This window comes from Ruditapes philippinarum, unplaced genomic scaffold (genome assembly GCF_026571515.1).
Source record: "Ruditapes philippinarum isolate M1 unplaced genomic scaffold, ASM2657151v2 ctg2219_1_1_1_1, whole genome shotgun sequence".
Classification (NCBI taxonomy): Eukaryota; Metazoa; Mollusca; class Bivalvia; order Venerida; family Veneridae; genus Ruditapes; species Ruditapes philippinarum.
Window position 1 is genome coordinate 119,998 of NW_026861538.1, and position 14,488 is coordinate 134,485.

Genomic DNA, 14,488 nt, shown 5'->3' on the forward strand with positions numbered 1-14,488 from the left:
ACGATTAGCAATTTGCATGCACCGTGAAGAGCATGCGCAAATTCGTTTCCGGTGTAATTTTGACTTCCGGTTTGAAAGTCAAACATTTCTACAGAAAGTTTTATAAAAACTGCGTGCATTTAAGCAAAAAAACGAGACAAAATAAAGAAAATAATGGCTGCTTTATTTGCCTGTACGAAATGTCACAGCAGGCACCCATTTGAACAACTATCCAAATCAGAACAGCTTTGTAAAGTTCGTATTTGTCTCTTTTTTTTTCTCACAAAAGATTTTCAGACAATATTTATCGTCCGCATGTCATTTAATTGTAAAATGAAATTTCTTGAAATAAGCTAAGTTGCGTTCAGGAAGTTTAAGATAATCTAGATGAAATTATTTAAACAATTCATTCTTTTGTCATTTAAAAAAAAAAAACGTCCTGTAAATGTAGATTATCTGTAATAGCTGAAATATAGAACCACAGTGTTTTTTAATTGTTTTTTATTTGATTTCCTTTTAAATATACACATGTAGTCTATAGCCAAAGCCCGGGCCCGCTTCACAGACCCGGCCTATGACATTCCCGTAATATGGTGGCACCGGTATAGATTGATACTGAAAATAAGCTATTTAATAATTAATTTATTTATACATTTTAGGAACAAAGCAAATTATGTGAAATTAGGCAAAGCCTACGAACCTGGAAGTCGGTAAAACAGTGTCTATTCTAGGATGCATGATTGCGCGATTCACACTAGTATTTAACAGATCTCGCACAATTCAAAATCATGTGCGTGAAAATCACACATCTATATAAAAAGTTAATAAAACCGTAAAACTTCCATCCCGCATTATATTTGGTTGTTTTGTTTACATTTGCCCCCAAAACCGAAGGGAGGTAACTGTAAGCTAATTATAATAATTTAGTACCGTATGGTACTGGTTACTTGAGTTGACAGAAATAAACAGAATGTTCCGTATCGACCAGAACTAGTGTGCTAGGTCTGACAGTTGGGGGCCATTTTAGTGTAGTAAATAATCAAGAAAAATGAGGCAATTCCTAGCTTGGCTACGATCTAGACGTAAAAGATAGTTCGATTATTTGTATTGCCAATCCCTTTATAATCAATTGCGGCAGTTCTGTAATCAGAGATCTGCCGAGGACGCGATTTTGCGCCATTGGCGCTAAAAAAATGAGAATGGCGCAGGAAAATCGGCAACAAAGGGCCATGGGCGCATCTTAAATCTGTGCCAGACTTATAAGAAAACAAAACTGTCTGCTGGGTTATTTAGTCATCCAGTCAAAACTGGTACCGTCCAACAGCAACATGTTACCCATGCTCCTGTAATTACGCATATTCTTGAGTTTATCCATTCCCCTATAGCTTTTGTCCATGTTATCTTCTTAACGCATTTCTTCTCATAATCCCTTTCCCACACAGATACTCATTTCTACTACCGTAAATTTAATCCAATAAAACATACAAACAAATTATACAAGTACTTAATATTTAAAATGATTATCGGTAACTGAAAAAAAAGTGTTGCTATTTTAAGAAATGCTGTAAGTTACAGTATAATCTGACAGGTGTTCAACTTGATCAACCCTAAGGTCACTCAAGTTCACGCAAGTTTTGGCTGATGAAGTGTAAAAAAAGATGTATATTTCGTCATCAGAATGTTTGACAGGGTGATTAACCAATCAGAGAAACATTTTGCATGACTTTTTTCATGATCAAAAGGTCTGTCGGCAAATGTCTTTGATGTATGCTGTCGACACAGAGGCATACAAGGGGCAATAAAATTCGTCAATATACAGTGGTAAGGGACATTTGGTGCAAAGTATGAACAATTAAATGGATAATGCACAATATAAGACATTACAAGTAAGAACCAGCAATTATGTGAATAAATTTGCATATCAAATTTTTGAGCAGCCATTTAAAAAATATTTTCATTTTTGCCTGCAATTAATATTAGTTAGAAAGTTACCATGTAGGCATAATTTTTAATTATTGGTAAAGTACTGAATTATAAGTGAACCACTTGTCATAAAACATGATTTAAGTTTTATTACGGGGGAAATTCAATTATCTACAAACTTTTTAACAGTTATTTTGGTCAATGTTTACTTATTTTCCCAAGGCCCATACTTTGGTAAAAATGGCCCATCATTTTCATACCAAGTGGGCCCAGGGCACAGTACTTTCAAATTCTTGGCAGATCTCTGTGTAATAATTTGTTTTCGTTTAAAAATTAAGGGGGGACAACTTCTGCTGCCTTAAATAAATATTATCTTTTTAATTATTTCAAAGGTTGAACGCCTCAGTGAAAACTTAATGCAGACGATTTAACATTGGCAGTTTATATTGGCACCCTTTGATTTTGAAAATCGCCCCCTTTATTAAAATAGAGGGGGGAAAATCACCCCTATTTTTCAATTCCTAGAAAAGACACTGTAAAAAATTATTTTATTTTTCTGTTTTAAAGGTGTCATTCGGTATTATATGAACCCACTTCCGTTTTCACTCAAACACGATTATTAATAATCACAAAAGTTGAGATTTGTTCCGTTATCGGAATACACCGCCTTTTACCATTGAGTTACATTGTAAATGGCGGCGTCTAACTAGAACTGACACTGAAAATTTCATTGATAGGTATAGAATTCTCTATATTTTTTAATTGTTTTTTATTTGAATTTTCTTTTAAATATACACGTGTAGTCTATAGCCGGGCAAGCAAAGCCCAGGTCCGGACTTGGACTTCCCCGTATAAAATCATACAGTTAAGAGGTAACATATAACATGAAATTAGGTGCTACCTATGGCGCGGAAAGATCTTTTGAATTATGATTTTAGCATAACATGTTTTGTGTACATGTAAACCAGATCTTTCTTGCAGACTGCCAGTTATTTTGTACCATAAACAAAACAAATAATTTGGTGGTGTTCAACCTATCCTTTGAGCGATCGGAATATTCCAAAAAATTTCGAACGTGTAGGGGGGCCACTGCGCATGCGCTGTCGTTTGGAAAATCTCGTCCGCCATTTTTGTTAATCTCTAATCACAATTTTGGCAAACTCCTCGCAGCGGTTACTTTCCCTGATCAGTACAGTAACAAAGTGTGACATAACCGCTGTGAGGAGTTTGCAGTTTTGGTTTAAACGTTATTTTTAATGTGCTTATTTATCAAAAAGGATATGTTAAACTAATTTTTAGCTTGACTATACGAAGTATATGGAGAGCTGTCCTAATCGCCCCGGCATCGGCGTACGCAGGCGCGTCCAGATTTTAGATTAAAGTTTTGTTGCAGTAAAAATATTTTTCACTATAACTTTGTCATTTCTTAAGGTATCAACTTCAAACTTTAAATATATGTTCCTTATCATCAACCACATCTTATGTGACAAGGTTCATAACTCTAGCACCAATATTTTCAGATTGATCTCCCCTTGAACTTAGAATTTTCCTTAAAAAATACTATGTTTTACTGTTACTTCTTTATTTCTTAAGGGATCAACCTCATACTTCAAATATATGTACCTTATCATCATCCCCATCTTATGTGACAAGGCTCATAACTCTAGCACCAATATTTTCAGATTTATCTCCCCTTGAACTTAGAATTTTCCTCAAAAAATACTATTCCTTACTGTTTCTTCTTTATTTCTTTAAGGGATCAACCTCATGCTTCAAATATTTACGTTATCATCATCCCCATCTTATGTGACAAGGTTCATAACTCTAGCATCAATATTTTCAGATTTATCACCCTTTGAACTTAGAATTTTCCATAAAAAATATTATTTTTTACTGTTTCTTATTTACTTCTAAAGGGATCAACTTCATACTTCAAATATATTTACGTTATCATCATCCACACCTTATGTGACAAGGTTCATAACTCTAGCACTAATATTGCAAGAATTATCTCTTCATAAACTTAGATTTTTTTACTAGAAAAATGTTATTTTTTATTATAACTTTTTTATTTTTAAAGGTATCTACCTCAGACTTCAAATACTTATTCCTTATCATCAATTACATTTTATGTGACAATGTTCATAACTCTTGAAGCAATATTTACAGATTTATCTCTCTTTGAACTTAGGATTTTCTTTAAGAAATATAATAACTTCTTTACTTTTTAAGGTATCTACTTCAAACTTCAAATATATATTTCTTGTCATTACACAAATGTTGTGTGACAAGGTCCATAACTCTAGCATGACTATTTCTAGAATTATTCCCCTTGATCTTGGAATTAATGTTAACAAATGTTATTTCTTTACTATAACTTAATACATAATTATACATAATGGATTTTTCTTTCATAGTTTTGTGCTCCTTACTGTGTCCAGTATTTTATTAGTCGAGCTTCGCTGTCTCCTGTGACAGCTCTTGTTTATATTTATAATCGTTACTATAATTCTTATCAATGAAATGTAGGTTTATTGTCTGATTTTGTACATTAATCTTTCACTGGAAGTGTAACTTAGCATGTGTCTGCTAGCAATAGTATGAATTATGTATACACTCATTAAGAGCGGTCTGATATCTATCACAGGTACTTGAAACAAACTTTTTAAAGTTTTATATGTGCTATATACTATAATAAGATCTTTATATACATATATAAACTGGTTATGTAAAAATTTTTATTATGTGACTAGCACCTGTGATATCTATATTTAGCTCAAAAGGATTTCAAAATGGCGGCGCCCAGTTAACTAAGGATTTTTTCTCAGCTCATCAGGTATAGGGTATATTTTTTTTTGAAATTTTCATTTAGTTTTAATTTGATTTCATTTCAATTGATACATGTCATACATGTTATCTAAGAGCGCAACAGCCCTCGCGGGGCCTTTGGTCCCGCTTGGACTTTCCGCATATAAATCACATATTTAAAATGAGATCATAAAACAGCATAAAAGAGCACACTTTTGTCATAAAAAATCAAATAAAAGGTTCTAACTTCTATGCACCTATGGATAGCCCTTTAAGCTAAATGCTTATTTCCAATCGGGTCCATAGAAATAAGAATACATAATTTTAACCCTTTCCCCCCTAAAAAAAACAACAAGATAAAACTAAACTAACTTTGGTCAAAATTTTGGTTGAAAAAGGAAATATATTTATAAAAGTATGCCCTTTTTTAAATAAGCCTATCACAGAACTATTGGATCACAGTTCCTAACACATTAGTTGTACACATATATATCTTCTGAAAGACTTTAATAACTTTCTTATTCTGGCAGATCATTCCAATCTTTATTTCCATTATAAAATAAGGTCTGGTTCATCACACACTGGGGGACAATAAAATTAAAATTGCTTGATCTAGTATTGTAAAATCTTGCATCAGCACAACAACTCAAGTCGGCTCTAAGGTATGATAGACTCTTTTTGCAAAAAATCTTATACATATGATTAAGTCTTAACTGTCAGACTTTTCGCGAAAATAAGATCGTGGCTACGAAAATAAGATTTATTTTTGAACACTGCATTTATCTGTTTAAATAATTACGATAATTATATATTTATGCATTCTTTTAATGATTTTACAGCAAAATAAAATTTCAGAACCCCAAAAATATCTTAAAAAGTGCTGTTTGAGCCAAAAAAACATACGTATGAAAATAGCTCGAATTAACGTGAAAAGCAAAAATAAGATCGGGTCTATGAAAATAAGATTTATTTTTGATATAATGTATTAAAAACATATTTTGGTTGTTAATGAATTATTTGTATGAATGAAAAAATAAAGAATGAAATAGTTTGTAATGAAATATTAGACATTAGACGTTCAATAAATATGGTAGACTCGATCATATTTTCGCTTTACACAGCAATTTGAGGTATTTTCCTACAAAGGTATTTTCGGCTCAAACTTCACTTTATAAAATATATTTCATTTTTGGTTCTCAAATTTATCATACAAATTATTTATTAACAACAAAAATACGTTTTAATACATTATATGAAAATAAATCTTATTTTCACTTTTCACGGCAATTTGAGCTATTTTCGTACACTCAACCTTCACTTTTTATATTTTTTTTTTGTTCTGAAATTTTAATGTGCTGTTAGATCATTCAAAGAATGCATGAATATATAACTCACATAATTATTTTAACAGATAAATGCACTATTTCAAAAATAAATCTTATTTTCGTAGCCGCAATCTTATTTTCACGAAAATAACTTATTTTCGGTATCCATCTATACCCTGGTGGCATCCTTATAACTAAGGATTTGTCTCAAACTTGTTAGGCTTGGGCATAAATTTTTTTATTGATTTTAATGTGATTTCAAATTAACTTGTTCACATCATACATAGACAGCTTTAATGCTGAGTCTGTGGTCCAGCCCATTTTATCGGCTTGTGCAAATATATCTGTTTAGTTTACAGAAAATGTACATTTATTTTGTATGAGCATTTTCAATTTGAGGAATAAATTACATAAACAAAATTATAGGAAATAATGTACTATTAACATTTCAGGGTTGTCGCAACTATCAGCCAGTAGTGAAGTGCTCAGCATGCAGGGCAGAATATACACCAGGAGAGTTAGTATAATTTTGTGTTTTTTTGCAGGCATTTCTTTGCATGTTTAAACAATTTGAATAAAATTTTAAAGATCTGTATACAGCTACAATTCATTCTGCAAAGTAAATGATATATATGGGAAAATGGTATATTTTAACTTGTAATCCATGTGAAGAAGTATATGTGGTATACATGTTTCTATTTTCAGGAAAGGCTCCACAAATCATAATTGTAAACATTGCACTTACAATATCAAACTTCATGGAGAGGTAATAATTCTATCGTAATTCTATTTTTAAAACTTTACTATTAAAACAAGACAAGACCATCCTACCTTTAAAAGGATATCTTAACAAGTGCATGTGTAAAACTGTATAGCTCTTTCAAGTCTTTGCATGGCTAGGTATATCCAACTACAAGCCTTAGATATTATCAGTTGAAATGGAAAGATTGTGTTGAATTGTTATGGTTTAAATGAAATGGCATATGCCGAATTTTCAAATTGTGAGTTTAATTCTAAATCATATCAGGATACTAATGATTGAAATATTTATATTGATGATTCTGTAATGTAAAATACTGATCTTTTTCCAGCCAACTGTATGCAGGTTTTGTAACCTAACAGCTGCATTTGTAGACAACAAATGTCAACGATGTACAGCATATGAGAAGAAATTTGGCTCACCACTGCCATGTGAACAATGTAAAATGAAATGTGCATTTGATAAGTCTGAGAGGACAAGATCCAAGGTAGAATGAAGCAATAAGTTAATTACATACAATGATTTTTTGCTTTTAAAATTTTTTCTTCTTTAAATTTTTTGCTTCAAGTACCCTAAATCAATTATAAATGAAATTGAAAGGAACATTTCATCATGCCACATTGTGTTTGGTTTTACTAAAGGACTATCTGATATTATTTTGTTCTGTTTGTCTTTTATCTGTCTCTAGAGATAAAAGAAGTTCTAGTGCTCACTCAGATTGAAATAAAATATTTGCAGCAAATATATGTTTGGAAATTGTATTTCAGATGGACGGCAAAACTCTATGCTGGCTGTGTGCTTTAGCATATAAGCGTGTTTTAGAAAAGGCGAAACAGCGACAGGAACAAAAACGACAGGGATTAAGATCTAATCCTAGTAGCTATGATAAACTTGACAAGCTAGATAAAGTAGAAAATAAACTTGAAAAAAATGAAAATACAAGTTCAGGTAGTAATAGCCGAGATAAAATCTCACCGTTTGATAATGCAAGTAATTCCCAGCCTGCTAAAACTCCTCAGAAAGATTCGAAATCTCTCTTAAATTTGTCTGTTGGGGAAAAGTCAACACCACCCTCATTTGCATCTTCATTTGATTTTCTTCGTGAACACAAAGATGAAAAAAGCAATGACTCAAGTGATGTAGTAACAAAAGTGAAGGAAGAAGGAAGTAAAGAAGGGCATAATAAACATCGTCATCATCATCACCACCACCATCATCACAAGTCAAAGCATCATCATCATCACAAAAGGTAAGTGTAATCTTTGCTTATCTTTACTTTATAAAGCATGAACATTACTGTACAAGTTTGACAGTAAAATTAATAAAAGCTTGTCATGCTGATAAACTTAAATCTTTCTCAATTTCCTCATAATATGACGGGAAATATTGTTCTATAAATTATTTCTGATAGTTGCAATCAAATTAGATGTAAAATCGTTTTGAGCCTTTTTTTCAATTTCTTTGATGTTTACAGGTATGGATAGAATTAACTTGAAACATAGTGTATATTTTGGTGATAGTGCTAGAATGCAAGATAATTTTTAAAAGTTCAAGATTCAAATTTATTAAATACACCCTTCGAACCTTTGGATCTTTAAAATTTTGATTATTCTTCTTTATATAGATCTCATAGCCCCCGTTCTCCTAGCAAACGGCCTCGTCTAGAAAACAGTGACTCTAATGGAATGACTGGTACTCTTACACCAACTAAAACATCAGTGTTGGCAACAGAGAAATCTCCTGTAGACCCAAACAGTTCTGAGCATATTATAGCAATCAACAGACTACAGGAGCAACTAGATAACCTCAAAAAACAACTTAGTCTCAAGGATCAGCAACTCTTAGAAAAGAGAAAAAGGTACTCAATTGCTTGTACAAGAAAACTTTAAAATACTTTTTATAGTATGAGTAAGTTCTTCCTGCTGTTCAGATGAGAAAAACTGGTACTTAGATACCAGTGAATTTTAACTGTTGCTATTCAATTTTCTTGTTCAATGAAGTACCGGTATATATGGGTGGCATTGTTCATTTCACTATAAGGATTTTAAAGATTTATCACCAATGCAAACTCTTTTAAAAATTCTCTGAGATTATCAATTTATCAATGTTATACATGTGTTTTAAAACTGCAGTACCATTGCAGTGTAATAGCATGTATGTACTGTTAAAGTACAAATTAGCTTAGAGACTTTGTTTCCTTTATGTTACAGATGACAGAAGTGAAAGCTGCTCAATATGAGAGTGAGAAAACCTTTAGATCTAAACTGAGTGACATGACCAAGACAAATGGAAAAGCTGTAGAGACTCTACAGGTAAATATATTCTTTTTTATGCCCCGTTCATATGGGAAAGGGGTAGGGGCATATATATTTGCCCTTGCCTTGTTCGTGTTATGTCACCTAAGAAGCATAAAATAGCATTTTGAGCTCGACTATACGAAGTATATGGAGAGCTGTCCTACTCGCCCCTGCGTCCGCGTCCATATTTCAGATTAAAGTTTTGGTGCAGTTTTCACTATAACTTTGTCATTTCTTAAGGTATCAACTTCAAACTTCAAATATATGTTCCTTATCATCAACCACATCTTATGTGACAAGGTTCATAACTCTAGCACCAATATTTTAAGATTTATCTCCCCTTGAACTTAGAATTTTCCTTAAAAAAATACTATTTTTTACTGTTACTTATTTATTTCTAAAGGGATCAACTTCATACTTCAAATATATGTACCTTATCATCATCCATATCTTATGTGACAAGGTTCATAACTCTAGCACCAATATTGCAAGAATTATCTCCCCATCAACTTAGATTTTTTTACTAGAAAAATGTTATTTTTAGCTCGACTATACGAAGTATATGGAGAGCTGTCCTACTCGCCCCGGCGTCCGCGTCCAGATTTTAGATTAAAGTTTTGGTGCAGTAAAATATTTTTCACTATAACTTTGTCATTTCTTAAGGTATCAACTTCAAACTTCAAATATATGTTCCTTATCATCAACCACATCTTATGTGACAAGGTTCATAACTCTAGCACCAATATTTTCAGATTTATCTCCCCTTGAACTTAGAATTTTCCTTAAAAAATACTATTTTTTACTGTTACTTCTTTATTTCTTAAGGGATCAACCTCATACTTCAAATATATGTACCTTATCATCATCCCAATCTTATGTGACAAGGGTTATAACTCTAGCACAAATATTTTCAGATTTATCTCCCCTTGAACTTAGAATTTTCCTCAAAAAGTACTATTTCTTACTGTTTCTTCTTTTATTTCTTAAGGGATCAACCTCATACTTCAAATTATTTTACATTATCATCATCTTCATCTTATGTGACAAGGTTCATAACTCAAGCACCAATATTTTCAGATTTATATCTCCCTTTGAACTTAGAATTTTCCATAAAAATATTATTTTTTACTGTTACTTTTATATTTCTAAAGGGATCAACTTCATACTTCAAATATATTTACGTTATCCTCATCCACATCTTATGTGACAAGGTTCATAACTCTAGCACCAATATTGCAAGAATTATCTCCCATAAACTTAGATTTTTTTACTAGAAAAATTTTATTTTTTATTATAACTTTTTTATTTTTAAAGGTATCTACCTCAAACTTCAAATACTTATTCCTTATCATCAATTACATTTTATGTGACAATGTTCATAACTCTTGAAGCAATATTTACAGATTTATCTCTCTTTGAACTTAGGATTTTCTTTAAGAAATACAATAACTTCTTTATTTTTTAAGGTATCTACTTCAAACTTCAAATATATATTTCTTATCATTACACAAATGTTGTGTGACAAGGTCCATAACTCTAGCATGACTATTTCTAGAATTACTCCCCTTGATCTTTGAATTTATGTTAACAAATATTATTTTTTTACTATAACTTAATACATAATTATACATAATTGATTTTCCTTTCATAGTTTTGTCCTTACTGCGTCCAGTATTTCATTAGTCGAGCTTCGCTGTCTCCTGTGACAGCTCTTGTTTACTATAACTTTTTTAGTTTTAAAGGTATCTACCTCAAACTTCAAATACTTATTTCTTATCATCAATTACATTTTATGTGACAATGTTCATAACTCTTGAATCAATATTTACAGATTTATCTCTCTTTGAACTTAGGATTTTCTTTAAGAAATATTATAACTTATTTACTTTTTAAGGTATCTACTTCAAACTTCAAATATATATTTCTTATCATAACACACATGTTGTGTGACAAGGTTCATAACTCTAGCGTGACTATTTCTAGAATTATTTCCCCTTGATCTTGGAATTTATGTTAACAAATGTCATTTTTTTACTATAACTTAATACATTATTATACATAATTGATTTTTCTTTCATAGTTTTGTCTTCCTTACTGCGTCCAGTATTTTATTAGTCGAGCTTGGCTGTCTCCTGTGACAGCTCTTGTTAGACTGGTGTTGTGTGTTACTTTAAAGGTATAAGTGCTGGAGTAAAGGAACTTTCTTAGAATAAATGCAATCATGTGAATGTACAAAAAAAAATTTTCATCGTTATTTCCAGTTAGCAGAGTTATGCAGACCCATTGTTGCAAAAATAAGGATATATATACTTTAGTCATGTGTAGCAAAAATAAGGTTATCTAGAAGATAGTCATGTGTAGCAAAAATAAGGATATATAGACTTTAGTCATGTGTAACTAAAAAGGTAACTTATATGTTTATACATGTATGCAATAGTAGAAGTACTGACTTTATGTGATAAAAATTGGAATGTGGCAACATCATTTCTAGCTTAAACATGTCTTCTTTAACATTTTGAATAGTCTTATTTCTAGCCTGGACTCATTGTCTTCAATCTGTTTGTCTTTCAAAGTCAATACATGTAGAAATAACATTTTTTATTCACGTATAATTATCTATTTTACATTGTATTAAACAAAATTTGACAATATACATTAACTTACATGACTTAATTTTTTGCAGGAAAAGAATCGTGAGTTAGAAAAGAAGAATCGTGAGCTAAGTAAGCAAGTGATTGTATTGTCAAAGAGCAAGAAATCAAGTAGTGTGTTGAGTAACAGCCAGAGTAATAGTCAGAACAACAGTCCAAGTCTAAGTTCATAATAAACTAGCTATAGAATATACTTGTTATTTCCCTTATACATGTAATGTTATATAGGGTCTTCTGTTTAAGATTTTAGTATCATTCCTGTGTAGTATTTTATTATAATGCATTTTTTAAAACTTGAGATACAAACCATGTCCTTGTAATTTTGTAACACATACTAAGAGAGAATTAGAATTGATTTAAATTCTGTAGTTTTGAAAATTCTTCAGTAATGATACAAGGATCTTTGACAGAAGTGTATGAAATATGTATAGCAACTTAAATAGGTTATGACTATATAGAATATAAAAAAGTTGATGTAATGTGTTTATTGTTTAGAATTTGGTACAGTATGGATGTGTTCAAGATGCACAAATGTCTATTGTTTAAATTCCAGTCACTCTTTTGTAGTTGTGCTTGTTTTTTATTCTCTTTAAAACGTGGCATTTTATGAATGTTTCATATTTTGTAGAAACATTTGTAGAAATTAAAATGTTGTTTCATTTATATTATTTTTCTAATATGAAAAACTAAGGAACTCGATGCAAGATTGTTGTGCATATTTCAAAAATGACAAATTAGACAAGTTAGAATTTGAAGAAATGATAATTTATTTGTCTTTTACATTTATCTGAAAATGTCTCCTCAACTTTCACTGTACATATAAAAACAAAATTCTTGTTTCCAATGCTGGTAATGGAAGCTATTGTTAAATGTGAACTATTTCATAATTTGTAATTCTAAAAGGTTTTAAAGATCCTGTAACATAAATTTTTTATGGTTTATTATCATAAAAATGATGCTCAAATTAAGATTTATCAATATTGTAAGTTCCTAAAAGCATTATTTGTAAAGATGTTTACGAATTTAACATTTCATGTAAATAAAGGGAGGTTATTAGAAATTTATTTTCTACAAGGTCTAAATCAAATTTTCTAATAAAAAATTAATGCATATATTTTAATGATTACATATGAGATATGATGTGCACAAATATTTGCAGTACATATTTTACATATTCTTTGATTCTTGAAAATTATTTTATTAGCATAATTATATACATATATATAATTTAACTTAAGTGTGGTAAGTGTGGTATCAACCTCAATTACAACAAACAGGTAGATCCTGTAACACAATAATTTACGTATGGTTTTATACCATAGATATAATGCTCAAATGAAGATCTATCAAAATTGTAAGTTCCAGAAAGCATTTTTGGTAAAGATATTACCGAGTTTATATTTCATGTTAATAAAGGGAGAATGTTTGGAAATTGTTTTAGAAGCATAATTATATACATATATAATATTACACTTAAGTGTGGTAACAACCTAAATTACAACATATTGGATGATTAATGATCTAAAGAAAACTTATATATTTAGTTTAATACTGTTTATTAGCAGAAAAAACTAGTAAACAAGTGCATGTTACTTTTTGTATAACTGATGCTAAAACTACTGTGTTATATTGATAATGGATAGGCATATTAAAACATAAGTGACATTTTCTATGAAGCACCAAATACCTAGTTTATCTTCAAACTTGGAGCAAAATTGCTCAATTTTATTGTAGATATTATAACTGTTAATTGTTTTTTAGTATATGAATGTACATATTCAGTGAGTCATAATAAATAAACACGTTTGCTGTCTACAAACATACACTGATCAACCAACAAACATATTTGAGCTGCGCCATGACAAGCAACATGGTGTGTTTGCGACCAGCATGGATCCAGACCAGCTGGGCATCCATGCCAAGTCTGATCAGGATCCAAGCTGTTTGCCAATCAGTTTCTCTACTTGTTATATGATTAGTAAGCGAACAGCATAGATCCTGATCAGAACTGTGAGGATGTGCAGGCTGGTCTGGATCCATGCTTGGTTCCGCAAACGCACTATGTTGGTTTTGTCATGATGCGGCTCATTTTGTAACAAGGCAGAGAAATCTGACATCATGATATTTGGCATCTAGATATATTCTAACCCTGAATACTATGTACTTTAAGTCATGAGCAGATATGTAATGTGTATTAAGTAGTATTACCATAATCTAGGCTGATCATGATTATTTTTAACAGATAAGTTAACTTTATATAGTTTTGGTAATATAAGCTTATATTTGGCAGTTTATGTGTTTTAGATTGTTAAAAATTGATAATTTATCATAAACATGGCAGTCTGAGTCTGTTCATATTCTGTTATACCATGCACATATATTCAGCAAAGTCAAAGTCTTTGCATTCATTGAGCAGTGACAATCTTTGCATATATTAAGCAATCCAGACATATCTTTGGCAATCTTAATGTCAACATGGGAACTTAATGAGAATTTAAGAATATTCTTGCTAATCTGAGAATTGTTTAAGCTACCTGGGCATATATTCAGTAATCCTGGAATATTTAATCTCAGCATAAATTGGTAATCTCAGCAATGATAATATTGAGCTGTCATATTTGGTAAAACCTAGAGATATATATATTAAACATATCACAAACCATGCTTTTATAAACTCTAAAAACTGCTTAGTACTTGAACTCATCTGTCGCTTATAATTCAGTATAAAGTTTATCTAATTAATTA

The 14,488-nt window shown here is 30.9% G+C and overlaps 2 protein-coding genes across 2 annotated transcripts; both read left to right on the top strand.

The window, feature by feature from the left end:
- The first annotated feature begins 67 nt into the window (after positions 1 to 67).
- Positions 68 to 8,684, top strand: LOC132715997 (protein FAM76B-like). The gene is made up of 6 exons (XM_060699129.1): positions 68 to 234; positions 6,488 to 6,552; positions 6,741 to 6,801; positions 7,127 to 7,282; positions 7,563 to 8,044; positions 8,420 to 8,684. The coding sequence occupies exons 1-6, from the start codon at positions 154 to 156 to the stop codon at positions 8,682 to 8,684; spliced, it is 1,110 nt and encodes a 369-aa protein (XP_060555112.1). The 5' UTR covers positions 68 to 153.
- A 298-nt stretch (positions 8,685 to 8,982) lies between these two features.
- On the top strand, positions 8,983 to 13,625 carry LOC132715994 (protein FAM76A-like). Its single transcript, XM_060699126.1, has 2 exons — positions 8,983 to 9,107; positions 11,776 to 13,625. The coding sequence occupies exons 1-2, from the start codon at positions 8,997 to 8,999 to the stop codon at positions 11,914 to 11,916; spliced, it is 252 nt and encodes an 83-aa protein (XP_060555109.1). The 5' UTR covers positions 8,983 to 8,996; the 3' UTR covers positions 11,917 to 13,625.
- The last annotated feature ends 863 nt before the right edge of the window (positions 13,626 to 14,488 follow it).

What these genes read in the sequence shown, in the direction of transcription:
- LOC132715997 (XM_060699129.1), top strand. Translation starts at nt 154, where the DNA reads ATGGCTGCTTTATTTGCCTGTACGAAATGTCACAGCAGGCACCCATTT. An exon ending in AATCAGAACAGCTTTGTAAA is followed by an intron (nt 235 to 6,487) that starts GTTCGTATTTGT and finishes TTAACATTTCAG; the next exon opens with GGTTGTCGCAACTATCAGCC. An exon ending in CATCATCATCATCACAAAAG is followed by an intron (nt 8,045 to 8,419) that starts GTAAGTGTAATC and finishes TTCTTTATATAG; the next exon opens with ATCTCATAGCCCCCGTTCTC.
- LOC132715994 (XM_060699126.1), top strand. Translation starts at nt 8,997, where the DNA reads ATGTTACAGATGACAGAAGTGAAAGCTGCTCAATATGAGAGTGAGAAA. An exon ending in AAGCTGTAGAGACTCTACAG is followed by an intron (nt 9,108 to 11,775) that starts GTAAATATATTC and finishes AATTTTTTGCAG; the next exon opens with GAAAAGAATCGTGAGTTAGA.